Here is a 16,547-nt window from a genome sequence, read left to right as displayed (position 1 = left end):
GGGGCTCCCCTGGTGGCGCAGTGGTTAAGAATCTGCCTGCCAACGCAGGGGACATGGGTTCGAGCCCTGGTCTGGGAAGATCCCACATGCCGCAGAGCAACTAAGCCCATGCACCACAGCTACTGAGCCCACATGCCACAACTACTGAAGCCTAGAGCCCATGCTCCGCAACAAGAGAAGCCACCGTAATGAGAAGCCCGCGCACTGCAACAAAGAGTAGTCCCTGCTCGCTCCAACTAGAGAAAGCCCACGTGCAGCAGCAAAGACCCAACTCAGTCAAAAATAAATAAATAAATAAACAAATAAATAAATATATTTTTAAAAATAAAAAATAAATAAAATTAACTTCAGGACTTCCCTGGTGGTCCAGTGGTTAAGAACCTGCCTTCCAATGCAGGGGGCGTGTGTTCAATCCCTGGTTGGGGAACTAAGATCCCACATGCCGCGGGGCAACTAAGCTTATGCACTCTGGGGCCCATGCAATGCAACTACTGAGCCCGCGCACACTGGAGCCCACGCGCCTCAACTAGAGAGAAGCCTGCGTGCTGCAACCAAGACCCAAAGCAGCCAAATAAATAAATAAATAAAATTAACTTCACCTGTTTCTTTTTACTTTTTTTAGTATGGCTATAAAATACTTAAAATTAAATATGGGACTCACGTCATAGTTGGATTGGACAGCGTTGCACTGGAGAAAGACTCCAGGTCTGCAGGCCCCCGGGCACAGAGACAGGGGCTTTCCTTTCAATCTCTTTCATCATCCATTCTTTTTTAAAAAAATTTAGTGGAAAGCACACATATCATAAAATTCACTCATTTGAAGTGTAATGCTAACAACAAGGTATTAAAATAAATGTCTACCTATTGGACTGTGAAAGTCTGAGGGTTCTGCCAGCTTCTGGAAAGCAGCAGCCACAGCCAGGCACCTGCCCCCAGGCTGGAGAGGGGAGGGAGCTTCTTTAGCCCCAGCAGAAAACCTGCACTTACTGACAGGCAAGAGCTTCCCTGCACCCCACCAAACAAAATCCCATCCACAGGTGAGACAGAAATCTGCCCAAACAGAAGAGAAACTGGGAGACGTGCAGAGGGCCAAGGAAAGGCTCAAAGGCATTCTAAATAATACCCTCAGAGAGATAAGAAAAGCTTTGTGTCCACAAGGCAAGAAACGGGGACTTCCCTGGCGGTCCAGTGGTTAAGACTCGGCGCTTCCACTGCAGGGGGTGCGGGTTTGATCCCTGGTCAGGGAATTAAGATGCCGCATGCCTCATGGCCCAGCCAAAACAAACAAAACAACAACAAAAAAACACAAGGCAAGAAACGATGCTGTGAAAAAAGAAATAATCAGAAAAGAAGAAGTTGCTCTTGGAAATGAAAATTATGATTTTCCCCCAAATCAAAAAAGTAATAAAATGACTAAATAATAAAATAAAATAAAATGCAAACAAATAGATAAGTATAACAAAAAAGCTAAAAGGCGAAGTTAAGGCAATTTGTCAGAAAGAAGGCAAAAAGGCAAAGAGATAGAAAAGAAGAGAGAAAACATTGGATTGAGATTAATCTTAGAGAGTGAGACTACAAGATATAGTGGAGGAAATTTTAGGAAGACAATACAGGAAGGTGCTGCAGACAAGGGTACCCATCATTTCAAGACCACATGGCAGAGAGCGCCAGGTCAAGGAACGGGGCCTGACTCCAAAGCTCATCTTGCCAAGTGTCAGACACCACAGATGAGATCCTAAACGTGTCCAGAGAGAAAAACCTGGTCACATGCGAAGGATTGGGACTTTCTCCAGAGGGCTGTGGGCCACCTCAGCAGCAAAGCTGGCTGCCAAAGACAGAGGAGCAAAGTGATTTTCATTTAAAATTAAGCAGTCAGAGTGGGTGGTTAGCCCAGATGGTTAGAGCGTAGTGCTGATAAAATTGTGCATCTAGCTCAAATGTGAATCCACCTGGAGCAAAGAATAAAGGCATTTTTCAGATATGCAAAGGCTTAAGAAATTTATCCTCTGTGCAGGATCTCTTGAGAAGTTACTGGGTAACAGGATTCAGGAAAATGTGGGGAATAGAGAAGGAAGCTGTAATAGGAACCGGGAGTGAGAGCCCTAGTCCAGGAGCGGCCCGGGAGAAGTTCTCGGAGAGTCCCAGCAAGGCATCATCCTCCGCTCCTCGCTCACTCGCACCCACGTCCAACCCATCCGGTCCAGCCCAGGTCAGCTCCTTCTCACCACCTGGCCCACCCTTGTCCACGCACCGGACGCCCCGCGGGGCTTTCTGCATCCGCGGTTGCCCCCTACCGTCCATTTTTCTAACTGCACCCAGGGTGGAGCTTTTAAAAGGAGACCGCTCTTGGTCACTCATTTTCTTACTCTCCCTAATTTTTCTTACCATTATCTGCCATCTGATGTATTGTACGTGTACTTTATTTGCCCCCTTGACGTGTGAACAGGAACTTTGCTTCATTTTGTGCCCTGGAAGAGTGCTTGCTACCTCAGCAGGCAATTAGTTAATGTATGTTGAATGAATAAATGTTTTCCATGTCACCTCAACGGCCTTCTGGGCTGAAATAGTACCTCTGTGAGAAGTCTTCCCAGATCGCTCCCCAAGGTTCTGCCAAGACTGAAGGTCCTATATCTACGCTGTGCATTGTGTCAGGTGGCTAACGAGCCCTTGACACGTGGACAGTGCAACCAAGGAACTGACCCGGTGGCTGATGGCTACCGTGCTGAACGGTGAAGCACCTGTCCCAGGACATCCATCAATACCCGAAATCACCCCAGTTGCGACTTCTTCCTAGTCTGTGGCCCGTTTCCCTGCAAAGGTCGTGGCCTGCGGAGAGCGGGCCATACCTCTGGGCGGGCGGCGAGGCCGCACACGCGTTTGGTGCCCAGTAGGAGTTTGTGGAGGCACGCACGTGTGAGCTCAGGAGAGATTGGGGCTCGCGAGCGGGGGAAGGGCGGGAGGAGGTCACTCCGGGAAGACCGACGCGGAGGCTGAGGGAAGGCAGGCGGGCGCAGAAGTGCTGGACTCCAAGCCACCTGCCGCGCAGCCCAAAGCACACTGCCCCGCCCACCAGGAACCACGCCCACTAGGGCCCCGCCCCCATTGCCCCGCCCCAGCGCAGGCGCAGATACAGCCGCCTGTCCCGCGCGTCTTCCGGCTCGCAGGTTCGCCGCAGATTCGTCAACAGCTGCCCCTAGTACCGGCGCCACAGGCTCAAAAAATTCAGCACCAGCTCTACCAGGGCCCCGGGAACTTTTGCTCTGCGGCCGCGTGAGCTGGACCGCGAACCGAGCGCAGAGCTGGGCCGCGGGGGCTGTGACGAATCGGCGACGGGTCGGTATTGGCGGAGTGAGCGGGACGCAGCGCGCCGTGGCGACTCTGCGGACCCGGCGGGTGCGCGCTTCCCTGTGACCGCTGCCCGTCCGGAGGTCCCCGCCCGCCCCGACACCCCATCCCGTCCCCCGAGGACCGCTGCCCGCCGCGCCACTAGGTGGGCTCCGGGCGCACGCTGGGGAGCGGGCGCGGTGCCGGGCGATCGCTAGCCGGTCTCCACACACCGAGAAGGAGCGCGCGTGGACCGGGCTGGGCGAGGAGGCCCAGGCCAGTGGGGACACTTCTTGGGCCCCTAGTGCATCCCGACCTAGTGGCTGGGTGCACTGGTGACAGACAGGTGTCTACTTAATGGCGCTCGTGCTGCAGGGGCGCCCGACCCGAAGTAAATGCAACCTGCAGATGGTTTTGGTTTCTGGGAAGGAAGGGAGCTTGGCAAGGTGAACCACAGGTGGATACGTCAGGGAGTTAGAAGTGCTGATGGGTCTCCCAACCTCAGCTCCCTTGACATTTGGGTTTGGATACTCCTGTTTTGGGGGCTGTCCTGCGTAATGGGGTATATGGGATGTTTACCAGCATCCCTGGCCTCAGCCACCCATTAGAGGCAGACTAGCACCTCCGGTTGTGACATCTAAGGTGTCTCCAGACATGGGTCCCTGGGGCGTCGTTGCCCTTCTGCAGAGGGCACCATGGAAGCCTTGGACCATGAAACCTTCCCTCCTCGAGGGCGGGAGAGCGGGCTTTCTGAGAATATGTGAAAAGTGCTTCCTTATCCGAGACTGAGTCCCACGTGGATGATGACAGGTCCCTGGACTTCCTTTCTCACGTGCCTTTCCTGTGAACTCCAGGATGGATCCTGAGGTCTCTGCCGTCCGGCTCACCGTCTGGGAGGCTGTTCACATCCTTTCATCTTCTGAGGATGGGGGCCGCATCTTCCGTACCCTGGGGTCCCTGAAGCGCTATCTTGGTGCAACGGAGAATCCAGCCCTCCCTGAGGAGCAGGAGGAGTTTGTCAGGATCCACTTTTCCACCTTTCTCAGATGTCTGGTCAGCAAGCTGAGCCCCGACTGGCTGGAGCTGCTGCCTGACGGCCAAATGGAGGAGCTGTGGGCCAGCTTCTTCCTGGAGGGCCCGGCTGACCAAGCCTTCCTGGTGCTGATGGAGTCCATCGAGGGTGCTGCCAGGTGAGCTGGGCTGGGTCTGATTATGGGGTTGCTTTAACACCTGAAGGATTTCGAACCAACGGGTTCTCCAAATTCTGTGAGAGTTTGGCATCCTGAAAGGTGAGAGAATAAAACCTGTGCATGTCAGAGCACTGAACTAAAAGCGGGTTGCGTTAATCTCCTGCGATGGGAAGGCCCTAGCCCTCTGTCTTGCCATGTGGGCCAGGGGGCAGCAGGAGTGTTTGCATCCGGGCTTAGGTGGTCTAGGTAGGCAGTGGGCATGGCCATCCTCCTGGGGCCCCTTAACTCTGTGGCCCCCAGCTCTGTGTGAGGCACCCCAGCAAACTCATTCCCTCAACATCAAGCCCACCACGGTCCTTGCGGGGAAGCTGTGTCATTGGGAAGCTGGATTTTCAGCAGTTGCTGTGGAAGTCAGTGGGTCAGGTGATTCCAAGGTGGGGAAGGTGCGTGCGGTTGGCAGGCTTTCATGCCCCTCCTAGGAAGCGAGGCTGTTTACACCTGCTCTTGGTTCAGCCCCAGCTTCTGTCTGATGAAGATGGCGCAACTGCTGGCCAGGTTCCTGAGCGTGGGCAGGATGGCCGCTGTGATGGAGGGGCAGTGTCGGCAGCAGGCAGGGCCAGCCTTCCCCCTGCTCCAGGAGACACTTCTCACCAAGGTGGTGGGCCTGCCCGATCGCCTGGGCAACCGTCTGCAGCGGGAGAACCTGGCCACATTCCTCCCTCAGAACTACTTCCCTCTGCTGGGCGAGGAAGTCCTGCGGGTGCTGCAGGTGGTCGTGGACTCTCTCCGAGGTGAGAGCCCCTCTTCTAATAGCCTCCTCAGGCCATTGTCCCCTCCCTCCCTCCCAGGGCTCCAGGGACTTTGCCATCTCTGGCAGTGCCATCATCCAGTCAGACGTTATCACATGTCTGGGGCGGCAGCCACCCAGCCGTGAAGTTTCACCCACAGCTCTGCTGCCTGGGAGGTGGAGCTGACCCGTAAGCCCTGCAGTCCTTGGTTGGATGTCCAGGTGGGGCTGCTCACCGCCCGGCCCCTCACTCAGAATAAGGGAACGTCCACAGTCTGGAAACCAAAAAGCTCTTGCTGTGAGGAGGGTCCGTCCAAGGTGGCTGCCGGCTGCGGTGCCCATGGCCTTGTCATCGTGGGTGGAGGACCTCGGTGCTCTGGTGTCTGGTGGCGGTGCTGGGGGCCGACTCTGAGGGAGCTCTCTGTACCTGGGGGCCATGGGAGCAGCTTCCTGCCCACCCTCTCCACTAATCATGATCTCTGGAGCATTAGGGACGTGGCTTCCCCACGTGTGTGTTCCAAGAGCCGAGAGAAGCCAGGGGCCATGGCGGCCTGAGTGGGGGTGGGCGTCAGGTGGTGAACAGCGGGCGGGCTGTCCGAGCCACTGCCCTTTCCCCCAGTGAGGCCCTGCCTTCCCTGCGGCCCCGGCCCCTGCACTGCCCCCACCCCGGCCCGAGTCCCTCATCTCGCCTGGATTCTTACCACAGTCTCCCACGTGCCCTCCTGTCTTGTCTGAGCTGAGCAACTGCATGATGCTGTTACCATGAGCCACACTCAGAACCTTCCAGCATCTCTGCTCCCGCCTCCTCCCAGCTCTGGACTGGCGGGCGTTCCTGTTTGGGATGCCCCATGCTCTGGCCTCAAGTGCCTCTTCTCAGGGCCGCCTTTCTGGTCACCCTGTTTAGTGTCGTAGCTGCTGGCTTGTCCTCTCCCTGGAACTGACCATCCTCTACGGTGCTCAGAGGGGCCCCGCCCTGTTGTCCGACTCCCCCCCCCGCCCCCGAGTGAGCTGTGGGCTGGGGCTTGTGCGCACCGCCGACCCAGCGCTCAGAGTGGTGGCTGATGCAGGCCGGTGGTCCTCACGGGTGTTGAGAGAAATAGACCTAAGTATTGTGTCCTTGGGGCTGGAGTTGTGCCCACATCTCGCAGACTGTTCTGCCTTCGTGGACGCGGGTCGTGAGGGGTCGCCTGTCTGCCCACGGTTAACCGCACATGGCGAGTGGCTGCCCTGGGAGACGGCCAGGTGGCACTCGGCAGGGGGCCGCAGGGGTGAGGCCTGTGCTGCTCTGTGGGGCCCCCTTGTGTTTGCACACCCCTGCTTGCCCTGCTGTGTCCCTGAGCATTACTGTCTTGGGTGAGGGAACCATTCCGGGGTAGGTGTGCGCCTGCGTTTCTCCAGCCCAAGTGTCCAAGCGGGGTTCCAGCTGGGCCGCCCAGCCCCTGCTCTGGCTGGGAGGGGCGGCCTGCCCGGGTGTCCTGAATGCCTCCGGAGCAATGTCCCCTTCATCCTGTGAGTGGCTGCGTTGAATTCTGTCTTGGCAGGATCCCAAACGCCCATCTTTAGATCTCAGATACTGCGTTTGCATCATGCGCGGGGCCATCTGTCTCCTGGTCGGTCCCATCACCCCTGGCTCCTCTGGGGCTGCTGCCGCCACCCACCCTCTCCTTGTTCCTCCATCCTCATTTCCTCCCTGTGGCGCTTAGAGCCCCTCCTCTTCACTGGGCCCCTCTGGTGCTGCCGCCTCCTGGTGCCCCGCAGTGGTCCCTGCTTTGTAGGATCACTGTGAACATAATGCTTTTTAAATGATTATTTTCATTGGCTCTTTGAGTTGGAAACAATGCTGGTGCGGTTGGAATTAGACTGAACAAGTTGGCAGTTTTACAACGTGGGATCTGCCTGGAACAAGGTCTGTCTCTGCTCAGCCAGGTGCACGTTGATGGCCTTACCACCGTCTCCTTCCTGTCCCAGGTGGCCTGGACTGCTCCGTCTCCTTCCTGTCTCAGGTCCTGGGGAAAGCCTGCGTCCACGGGAGACAGAGTGAGTGTTCGTCGTGGGAGAAGCTGCGGCACGTCCCGGGAGGGGTGCAGGGAGTTGCTGAGGTCCCCTTGCCTGGGTCTGGCCCTGCTGGGCCCCTGGGTAGGGGCTTGGCTCTGTGACAGGTGGGCCTGTGGGCTGCAGACACTGGACGCCCCATGGCCCCTGGGCTCAGGGCCCCTGTGTGCTTCCCCTCAGAGGAGGTCCTGGGCGTGCTTGTGCCCCGGCTGACGGTGCTCACCCAGGGCAGCTGCCTCTGGCAGCGGGTCTGCTGGTGCCTGGTGGAGCGCGTGCCCGACTGGGCCATGGAGGCCGTGCTGAAGGGGTTCGTGGAGGCTGCCCCAGGGTAAGAAGTAAGGCATCCTTCCTGCTGCAAACGCTTCTCCCCCAGGAGGGCGGGCAGTGGGGATCCAAACGACTCCTGCCTATGTGGGGTCAACACTCACGGGACGTGGGCAGTGGCCCCTTTGTCTGGTGGCCGGTCATTTTGTAGAGTTTGGCTGTGCAAAAGCCCATCTTTCCCACTCCTGACGGCTGGGCTGGGCCCCCCAGTCCACACCTGGCTGGACCGAGACGGAGGCTGCAGCTTCTCTGCAGCCTGAGGGTCCCTGTTCTCAGAAAACCCAAATCATGCAGGAGGGTGTGCGGGGAACACAGCTTCCTCCCACCTGGTGGCTGTGGTGACTTTCCTGTGTGCCCGTCCACCTCTGTGTCTGTGAGCAAGGGGGTCTACGGGCCATGTTCCTGAAAGGGCAGTGCTGGGTCGCTTGGTTGTCATCGACGTTCCTTCAGACCGTCTCCCGGCATGAAGGGCCTGTTTCTCTGCCAAAGACGTTTCTTCCCTGTTTGACTTCACATTTCTTCGATCCTGGCTGAGGGTGTGTGTTTTGAAGGCATCACGAACCATCTGATCGAGTCTTTTACTCGCCTGTGTGAAGGCTCCTCGTGAGGGGGGGCCCCCACCTTAACACAGGCCTGGGTCTGTCCTGGCCGCACCACTGGTTTGGCTTCTCTGAGACGTCCTAACTGCCCTGTGAGCCCAGCATACCGTGGGTCACTGGGTAGGGCTCAGCCTTCTCTGTCACCGGGGCTGTCGTGCTGTCTTGCCCCAGGGCTGTAGGTCACTTTGCCTGGGTCTTTCTCTTCGACTTTATCAGTTTTCTTGTTTTTTCTTTTTCTTTTAACCTTCACGTCTTTGATTTGAGGGACGAGGAGGGGAACACAGCCTCACCTCCTTCCGTGCTGGCGTGAGCGTGTGTTGAGCTCTCACTCGCTAAAGGAAGCAGGGGTCTCAGTCTAGATTGGGATCTGCAGACTACGGCCTTTGGGTCGAACATGGCTTACTGTGTTTTTGTAAGTAAAGTTTTATCAGCAAACAGCCACACTCAGCCGTGTACCTACCTGCCGTCGCTGCTCTCAGCTACCGTGTCTCTACAGAGCCTGATGGCCTGTCAGCTTGGCCCTTCACAGAGAAAGCTGGCTGCCCTGGTCTAGGCAGAGCATTTCACCTGGACTGGTCGGGGCAGGCAAGGGATGTCCTCTTGTGTCTAGTCGCTGGGCTCCCTGGTTTCCACATTTACTGGGAGGAGGGAGAGTTAGGACTGACTCAGGGCTGAAGCACCTGCGCGGCTCCCTGGTGGTTAGCGCGGAGCCCGGGGGTCCAGTGCGGATCCATGGGATTCGGAGTTGTGCTTCTCTCTCTCCCCACCGCTATGCCTCGCAGGCCTGAAGTCCTCTCACGGCTGCTGGGGAATGTGGTGACAAAGAGTAAGAAGGCCCAGTTTGTAATGACCCGGAAGCTGCTATTCCTACAGTACAGCTGCACGGTGAGGGTGCCGGCCGGGGGTGGTAGCTGCGGCAGGCGGGGCTGGAGCAGTGCTGGGCGCCCGGACATGTCGCTGTCCTTCAGCCCAGACTCGTCCCGCCCCTGGGCTCCCCGGGCCGGGCGGGTGGTGTCTGCCTGGCAGACGGTAAGAGGACGCCGGCTCTGTCGCAGATGCCCATGCTGCAGAGCCTGCTGGGCTACCTGGCCATGGACAGCCAGCGGCGCTCACTCCTCATGCAGGTAAGCGCTGCCTGTGCAGGTAAGGGACCCTCAGTCCCTGCGGGAGAGCATTCCTGCCTGGGGTGGAGGGCGCTGGCTGGAGCCTCTCTGGGGCTGTGGGGACATGGGCACCAAGGCCCACGAGGTTCCGGGATGCGCTGGGGAGGCGGGGGCTGTCTGCCAGGCCGAGCCTACCACCCACCAGGCGCTGAAGGAGCTCCTGGAGACGTGGGGCAGCAGCAGTGCCATCCGCCATGTGCCCCTGGTGCAGCAGCGCTACGTCAGCAAGGCCATCCTCATCTGCCTGGCACACCTGGGGGAGGCAGAGCTCCGGGACAGCCGGGACGGTGAGCACGCAGTGGGTGCCCCATCCCCACTGCCCCCGCCGGAGCCCCATCCTCCCCCCAGCTCAGCCCATGCACATCGGTGCTTTCAGAGTTGTTGGCCAGCCTGATGGAGGGAGTGAAGAGCCGCCTGGACAGCAGCCTACCCCCTGTGCGCCGCTTGGGCATGATCGTGGCTGAGGTGGCCAGCGCCCGGATCCACCCCGAGGGGCCTCCCCTGAAGTTCCAGGTGAGCAAAGGCTGCGCCTGCCATGCTCTCCCTGAGCTGCCGACACTCCTGCCCCAATGTCACCCTGCCTGCCTGTGTCCAGGACCAGAGATCTGTGCTTGGTGTCAAGTTGGACCTGGTGGCCCTGCTGAGGCCGCGGCTGGGCGGGGAGGGGAGGCGCAGCCCCTCAGCTGGTGCCTGAGCACGTGTCCCCAGGTGGATTCTCTAGACGGGACTCTCAGGCCTCCCCTCCATCTGCCGAGCCCTCTGGGATGTCCTTGGAGATGGTGCCACATCTGCTCTGTGTCTGGGGGATTCCCAGGCCCTCCAGCCTTCAGCCCCCCAAGTGCCACCCTCTGCAGAGGGGGAAACCTGGACAGTTGCTCTTGAAAGACCGTTGGCTGCCAGAGGCCAGAAGCGCAAACTGCGGGCTGTGATGGGAGGGCCTCGCAGGGGCCCAGCTGTACCACTCCCACTGCTCCCGTCCCAGCCAACTCCAGCACATCTGCGTTGCAGTATGAAGAGGATGAGCTGACCCGCGAGATGCTGGCTTTGGCCATGCCCCGGCCCGCAGCTGACGGCCCCTCAGAGGCGGGGTGAGGGTCTCTGTGCCCCGATCCCTGGTCCCCACCTGGAGCTCTGGGCATGGTGGGCCAGGTGGGGTGGCTGCTGCACACCTGTTACTCCTGTCCTGCTATCGCTGAGGCAGAAGCTAAGATGAGGGCGGGGGCGGTGAGAGCGCTTCCTCGGGAAGCATGGGTTCTGGGATGAGAGACTTGTGGGGCACCCCTGAGGGATCCTTCTCTGTCCCCAAAGCCCGTCTTTCGCTCCGGTCAGTGGAGAGACTCCTGACAGAGAGACTGTGGACCGCAGTGGACCCCAGACTGGGCCTGAGGGCTCCGACTCCGAGCTGGACAGGTGGGGGCAGCCCCACGGGGGAGAGTACGAGGGTCCTGGCGGGGCCCACCTCAGGGTGTGGGCCCTGCGGCGCCGGTTCCCTCTGCCTCACGAGTCCTCCTCCCACCTGGAAATCAGCCCACAGGACTCTCAGCCCGGCAGCCATTCCCAAAGCTTCAGGGACTGGGGGTGAGTCCTGGGTGACAGGCAGGTCTGCGTGTCTGTTCTTCTTCCTCAGCGATGATGAGTTTGTCCCCTACGACATGTCGGTAGACAGGGAGCAGAGAAGCAGCAAGGCGCCCTCGTATGTGCGGGGCTGCTTGGAAGGTATGCCCCCGCCCCTGCCCCGGGTCCCCCGCATGCTGCCCACCCTGCCCGCCGGCTCCGCCTCACTCAGGCACCATGTGGGTTCTGGGCAGCTCTGACTGGGTCCGAGGACTGGGAACGCTGGGAGGCGGCCCTGTGGGCCCTCGAGGGGCTGATCTTCAGGAGCCCGGCTGCCACTCAGGAGGTGAGCGCATGAGGGCTGGGCTGTCAGGGTTGCAGGAGGTGGGTGATGGCTTGGCAAGGGCATGTGTCTTCAGGGAGCCCCATGTGGCCCACATGGGCCTTGGCAGCGGGGCCTCTGCCGGGGTGGGGGGCGGGGGGCGCAGCCCAGGCTCCTCAAGACAGGCCCCTTCTGTCGAGCACCCTAACCCTGTGCGCAGGTGAGCGTGGAGCTGGCCAAGGTGCTGCTGCACCTGGAGGAGAAGACAGCCGTGGTGGGGTTCGAGGGGCTGCGCCAGAGGGCCCTGGTGGCCCTCACAGTCACAGACCCGGCTCAGGTGAGTCCCCGCGGCTGAGTGGAGCCCGGGTTGTGCCCCCAGCAGGGGCTGTGCTGGGACCCTGTCTCCGGGATTGTGGTCCTCAGAGGCCTCTCGTCCGCCCGGCCTAGGTGGCGGAGTACCTGACCGCACAGTTCTACGCCCTCAACTACAGCCTCCGGCAGCGCATGGACATTCTGGACGTAAGTGCCTGGGCCTCTGTCCCACTCATCAGGGCTGGACTGGCAGGCCTGGTGCAAAGCCCCTGGAGGGGGAGCAAGCATTTGCCAGAATCTATAGGGATGGGACCACAGGCCTCCCCAAGCCCCTTGTTGCCAGACCTGAGAGGCTGGGACCAGCGTCTGTCTGATGTTTTCTTGACAGAGCATGGGCTTCAGGGGCTGCATTCTTTGTTTTAGATAACAGCGTTACTGAGGTATGATGCACACACCGTAAAATTCAGTCCTAAAATAAGTAGAACGTGGTGGGTTCATACAGTGGAATATTACTTGGTCTTAAAAAGGAACGAAATTCTGACACCGTGCTCAGGGAAATAAGCCAGACTCAAAAGGACAAATAGCGTACGATTCCACTTACGTGAGGTCCCTGCAGCCATCAGATTCACAGGAAGAGAGCAGATGGTGGGTGCCAGGGGCTGAGGGAGGGGTGGGGAGTCAGGGTTTAATGGGACAGAGGTTCAGTTTGGGAGGATGAGAAGGTTCTGGAGGTGCTGGTAGTGACGGCGGCACCATGAGTTTACCTGGTGCCGCTGAGCCGCGCTGAACAACGATTACCATGGTGAACGATACACCACGTGTGTTCGTCACAGTGACACAGAGACTAAGACAAAGCTGAAAAAAAGTTCAGCGTTTCTGTGTTTACAGTTCAGGGGCGTTTGGTACTTTCCCGACGTCATGTGACCATCACGTCCACCTGCTTTCAGGACGTCCCATGTCACCCTCAAAAGAACCCAAGACGCTCCCTCCCCACCCCCAGCCCCGCAGTCAGTCTGCTCTGTCTGTGCATCTGCTTGTCCTGGGTGCTTCCTAAAAACGAGGTTGCACGTGTGGCCTCCGGGTCCGGCTCCGTTCACATATGGCCTGGGCTGGGGTTCCTTCCCTTATCCTGAGAGGTGGGGGTGGCGGGATTGGATGGGCTTCGGGAGAAGTGACCAAAGGTTTCAGGCTCGTCAGCAGGGAGCACGCCCACCTCCTTTCTGTCACCCGACAAAGTGAAGCGAGCCTAAGGGACTCTAACTGACTAGCATGGGGTTCCCAGAACCTCCTCCTTGAGGACTGCTGGGGCCTTCGAGGGCACCTGATTCACCTTGAAATTTGGAAGATGTCATCCTTCCCCAGTGGGATGGCGGCTACCCCGGGTGTCTCCTCTCTTCTAGGTCCTGACTCTGGCCGCCCAGGAGCTGTCTCGGCCGGGGCGCCTTGGGAAGGCTCCCCAGCGGGGCTCCCCAGACCCCGGCTCCCAGCCTGGTGGTGCTGTGGTCCCGGCCTGGCGGGCGGTGGTGGAGGAGCGCGTCAGACGTAAGACCCGGCGGTTTTCCAAGGTCAGCCAGGCCCTGGGGTGGCCTCTTGGGTGGGACCTCTGCCCTGAGGGGACAGTGACCACAGTGTCCTGTGAAGGGAGGGTTTTTGGTACAAACTGAGTGATGTGACACATGCTGTTAGGGCATCACACTGAAGTGACTTTAAAACGTGAATGCAGCGTTAAAACGTGTGAAAACAGCCCTGAGGGTTCTCTGTCGGCAACAACTGGCCTGGCGTGTGCTGGGTCATTGGGGTCCCTTTAGGCCGGGGCTGAATGTGCTCTCCTGGGACGTTGGGCCATGTCTGGAGACATTCTCAGTCATCACCGGGGGTGGGGGGTGGTGCCTGCTCCTCTGGTGCTCAGGACCACCCCTCCCACGTGTCCCCGAGTGTCCCTGGTGTGAGGTCTCCAGGCAAGGCTGTGCCCTGTGCCCTGCCTGGCGCCTTGTGAGCACGTGTGTTTGGCAGGGCTCTGCGGGGCGGGCACCAGCCGTTGGCCCCAACGAATTCAACTCGGTGGCTGGCTACTTCTTCTTCCCCCTCCTTCAACATTTTGACAGGTGAGAGAGTTTTCTGGAGGCCTGTGATTTGGGGAACAGGAGCCCTGGCATCCGTGGGTGGGAGGGTCCCTAGGGTGGGGGCTAAGGTGGGATTTGGGTTCAGGGGGGTCAGGAACTCGGCTGTGATTGTTTGTAGCTTAAATCAAGTGACGTGAGGGCATTAGGCGTCAGGGTGTCCGCTATCTCCGGATGCTGGGTTCATGGTGGGGCCGGGGCCAGAGCCTCACCCTCGTGCCTCGACCCGGCGTGCCCTGCCGCCCCCGTGCGCATCCTTGTCCTGCCTCAGCCCGAGCGGGGTGCAGATATCCCCCAGCCATCGCCACGTGGGTGCAAGGCTCTGTGGACAGAGGGAAGGGCCTGGAGCCCTTTGCTGCAGAGGCCCTGCAGGCAGCGGTCCTGCTTCCTGATCCAGGCCCGGGCTTGACCAGGTGGCCTTGCAAAGTGACGGGGAGTCTGTCCAACACCTTCTTGTGGCTCTGGGCGCCATGTGGGGACAGGCAGTGAGGAGGGGCGTCCAGGGGCTTGGGGTGCCCTTGGTGGCCCACGAGGTTGGGGAGCCGGCCCTGAGTGCCTGGCCTGCACCATTCACTGGGTTCTGTGTTGTAGGCCTCTAGTGACTTTCGACCTTTTGGGAGATGACCAGTTGGTTCTTGGGAGACTGGCCCACACCTTAGGGGCCCTGATGTACCTGGCTGTGAACACCACGGTGAGCTGGGACCCCGTTCCTCTGGCATCTGATGGCTCACCTCCTGTGGGGTCTGCGCCATGTTCTGTCCCCCTGTGGGCCTTGCCTTGGGACAGGAGTGTTTGGACCCGAGGATGGGGTCTGAGGCGGGGACTGCTGTGTGCCAGGACCCCTGCCTACTGGCTTCTGCTGTTTCAGGTGGCTGTGCCCATGGGCAAGGCCCTGCTGGAGTTCGTGTGGGCCCTTCGTTTCCATGGTGATGCGTGAGTAGCTACAGGGCTGAGGGGAGTCGGGTGGGGTGAGGGTCCTGAATCCTGCTGGAAAGTGGACAGTGGGAGGTGGGTGGCGGCTTCCGGGGTGGCTGAGAGGCAGCCTGGCTGGGCGCTCCTGCAGCAGGAAGGGCTGGCAGGGCTTGCCTGGCGTGGGTGGAGGGCGCCAGGCTGCGGCTCCTCATGGCTCAGGCTCCTGCCTTCTCCGCAGCTATGTGCGCCAGGGCTTGCTGTCTGCTGTCTCCGCCGTCCTTCTCAGCGTTCCGGCTGAGCGGCTGCTGGCAGACCTGCTGGACGAGCTGCTGGAGGCCCGGTCCTGGCTGGGAGGTGAGTGCTAGGCCGGGGTCACCGTGGCCAGGCGGCGGGAGGCCGTCAGCTCGTGGGCAGCATGGCCCAGTCCCCGGCCCAGCATGAGCGTCATGTGGCTCCCGTTTGTGTGCTGAGTGTCCTCAGTGTGGGGGTGGGGACATGGCTGCTGTCGGGTCACTTTGACTTTGGGGAGTCCTGCAGGGAAGGCGCCCAGATGTGGGGGTGGCACCTGTATATGCTGGAAAGTTCCATCCTCAGCAGAGTTACAGTGGTGATTGGCATTTTGCCACATTTTCTCTGGCGGCCACCCCTTCCCCACACACGTGCTCTTTTTAAAAAGTCTCTGTGGCCAGTAGTACCCCCACCTGTGGGCACTTGAGCCATGGCCCTCAGAGCCACCGTGCCCGTGTCCACCCTCAGGGCTCGCAGCTCATCTGCATCCACACTGGCAGGCCCGGTGGTTCTGATGGCGGCCTTTCTCTCCCTTTCTGCCAACCCTGCCCGGCGAGGCAGCCCATGAGCCTCCTAGGCTCCTGCAGGCCAGCCCCCCTACATGGGTGTCTGAGCACATCTGCATTCGGTGTGTTGGGACGGCTCGGGGCCTTGTGCTGTGGGTGCAGGTGCCTCCCCGGCCGGGCTCCTAGCCCTAGGTGTTAAGGAGCCCTTTGCCGGCGTCTGAGGAGATTCTGGTGCCACGCGGGGCTCATTCAGGAGGCCTCAAATGAGCAGCTGAAGAGGGCTGGCCCGCTCAGTGCTGTGACGCTGCCCACGCTTCCATTTCTCTCTTTGCAGACGTGGCCGAGAAGGACCCAGACAAGGACTGCAGGCTGCTGGCGGTGAAGGCACTACTGCTTCTGGAGAAGCTCCGAGATAAGCTCCTCCCGCTCTCCTCTCCTTAGCCCCCGACCCTCGGAAGGCACGTCCCACTGGAAGAGTGTGGGCTGGGGGCCAGCACGTGGGGCGGAGGTGCAGCTGGTACAGCCTGGAGTGTCTGCGGCTCAGCGAAGACTCTGCATCAGGGCCTCGGGTTCTGCCCCCCACAGACTGGGACTGGGATGTGGCCTCTGAGGCTTGGGCTCCAGGATGGCTGCTCAGCCCGGTGCCTCCGTGCAGCCTGTAGACTGCAGAGCTGGGGCCACTGGGCCTGGGGGCTTCTTAGCAATGTGCCCCCACCCCTTCCTCACCGAAAAGGCCAGGGACTTTAAGAACAACAGAAAAGGAAGAATAAAAGAGGTGCAGGAGCTCTTTATGGTTCTCACTCCTGCAGGGAGCCTGGTGCCCACACACGGCCCCCTGAAGGGGAGACATGGAAATGGGGGCAGGAAGGGGACACGGGCCTCTGAGAAAACAGACTTTATTTGGAGAATTTCGGCAGCTGGTGGGTGGAGCTGGGGGTGGGAAAGCATGAGGCAGCCCCCCCCCGCCCCCATCATGGTGCTGTCCCTGATTGGCCCCTTATGGTGGGAGCTGGTGACGGAAAGGGCATGGCCTAGGTGGACAGAGCCTCCCGCTGCAGCCCAGTGCCAACCGTTGTCTCCCGGTGGTCAGGACG

General features: G+C 59.8%; 1 protein-coding gene across 1 annotated transcript; it reads left to right on the top strand.

The window, feature by feature from the left end:
* Window positions 1-3,371: 3,371 nt before the first annotated feature.
* Window positions 3,372-16,505, top strand: TELO2 (telomere maintenance 2). Its single transcript, XM_082670823.1, has 21 exons — window positions 3,372-3,490; window positions 4,179-4,514; window positions 5,028-5,305; window positions 7,270-7,338; window positions 7,534-7,681; window positions 9,059-9,161; window positions 9,332-9,400; window positions 9,585-9,726; window positions 9,816-9,952; window positions 10,448-10,527; window positions 10,748-10,849; window positions 11,067-11,155; window positions 11,248-11,339; window positions 11,536-11,652; window positions 11,763-11,834; window positions 13,028-13,192; window positions 13,641-13,732; window positions 14,339-14,438; window positions 14,616-14,680; window positions 14,898-15,013; window positions 15,788-16,505. Exons 2-21 carry the CDS (start codon window positions 4,180-4,182, stop codon window positions 15,892-15,894), a joined length of 2,478 nt encoding a protein of 825 aa, XP_082526949.1. The 5' UTR covers window positions 3,372-3,490; window position 4,179; the 3' UTR covers window positions 15,895-16,505.
* The last annotated feature ends 42 nt before the right edge of the window (window positions 16,506-16,547 follow it).

Source organism: Grampus griseus, assembly GCF_964374135.1.
Source record: "Grampus griseus genome assembly, chromosome: 14".
Taxonomy (NCBI): Eukaryota; Metazoa; Chordata; class Mammalia; order Artiodactyla; family Delphinidae; genus Grampus; species Grampus griseus.
The sequence above is the reverse complement of the archived record's forward strand: the minus strand, read 5'-3'. Positions and strand labels throughout refer to the sequence as shown.

Coding starts and splice junctions, on each gene's coding strand:
- TELO2 (XM_082670823.1), top strand. CDS start 4,180: ATGGATCCTGAGGTCTCTGCCGTCCGGCTCACCGTCTGGGAGGCTGTT. Junction 10,850..11,066: donor TCCGACTCCGAGCTGGACAG/GTGGGGGCAGCC, acceptor CTTCTTCCTCAG/CGATGATGAGTTTGTCCCCT. Junction 15,014..15,787: donor GGCCCGGTCCTGGCTGGGAG/GTGAGTGCTAGG, acceptor CTCTCTTTGCAG/ACGTGGCCGAGAAGGACCCA.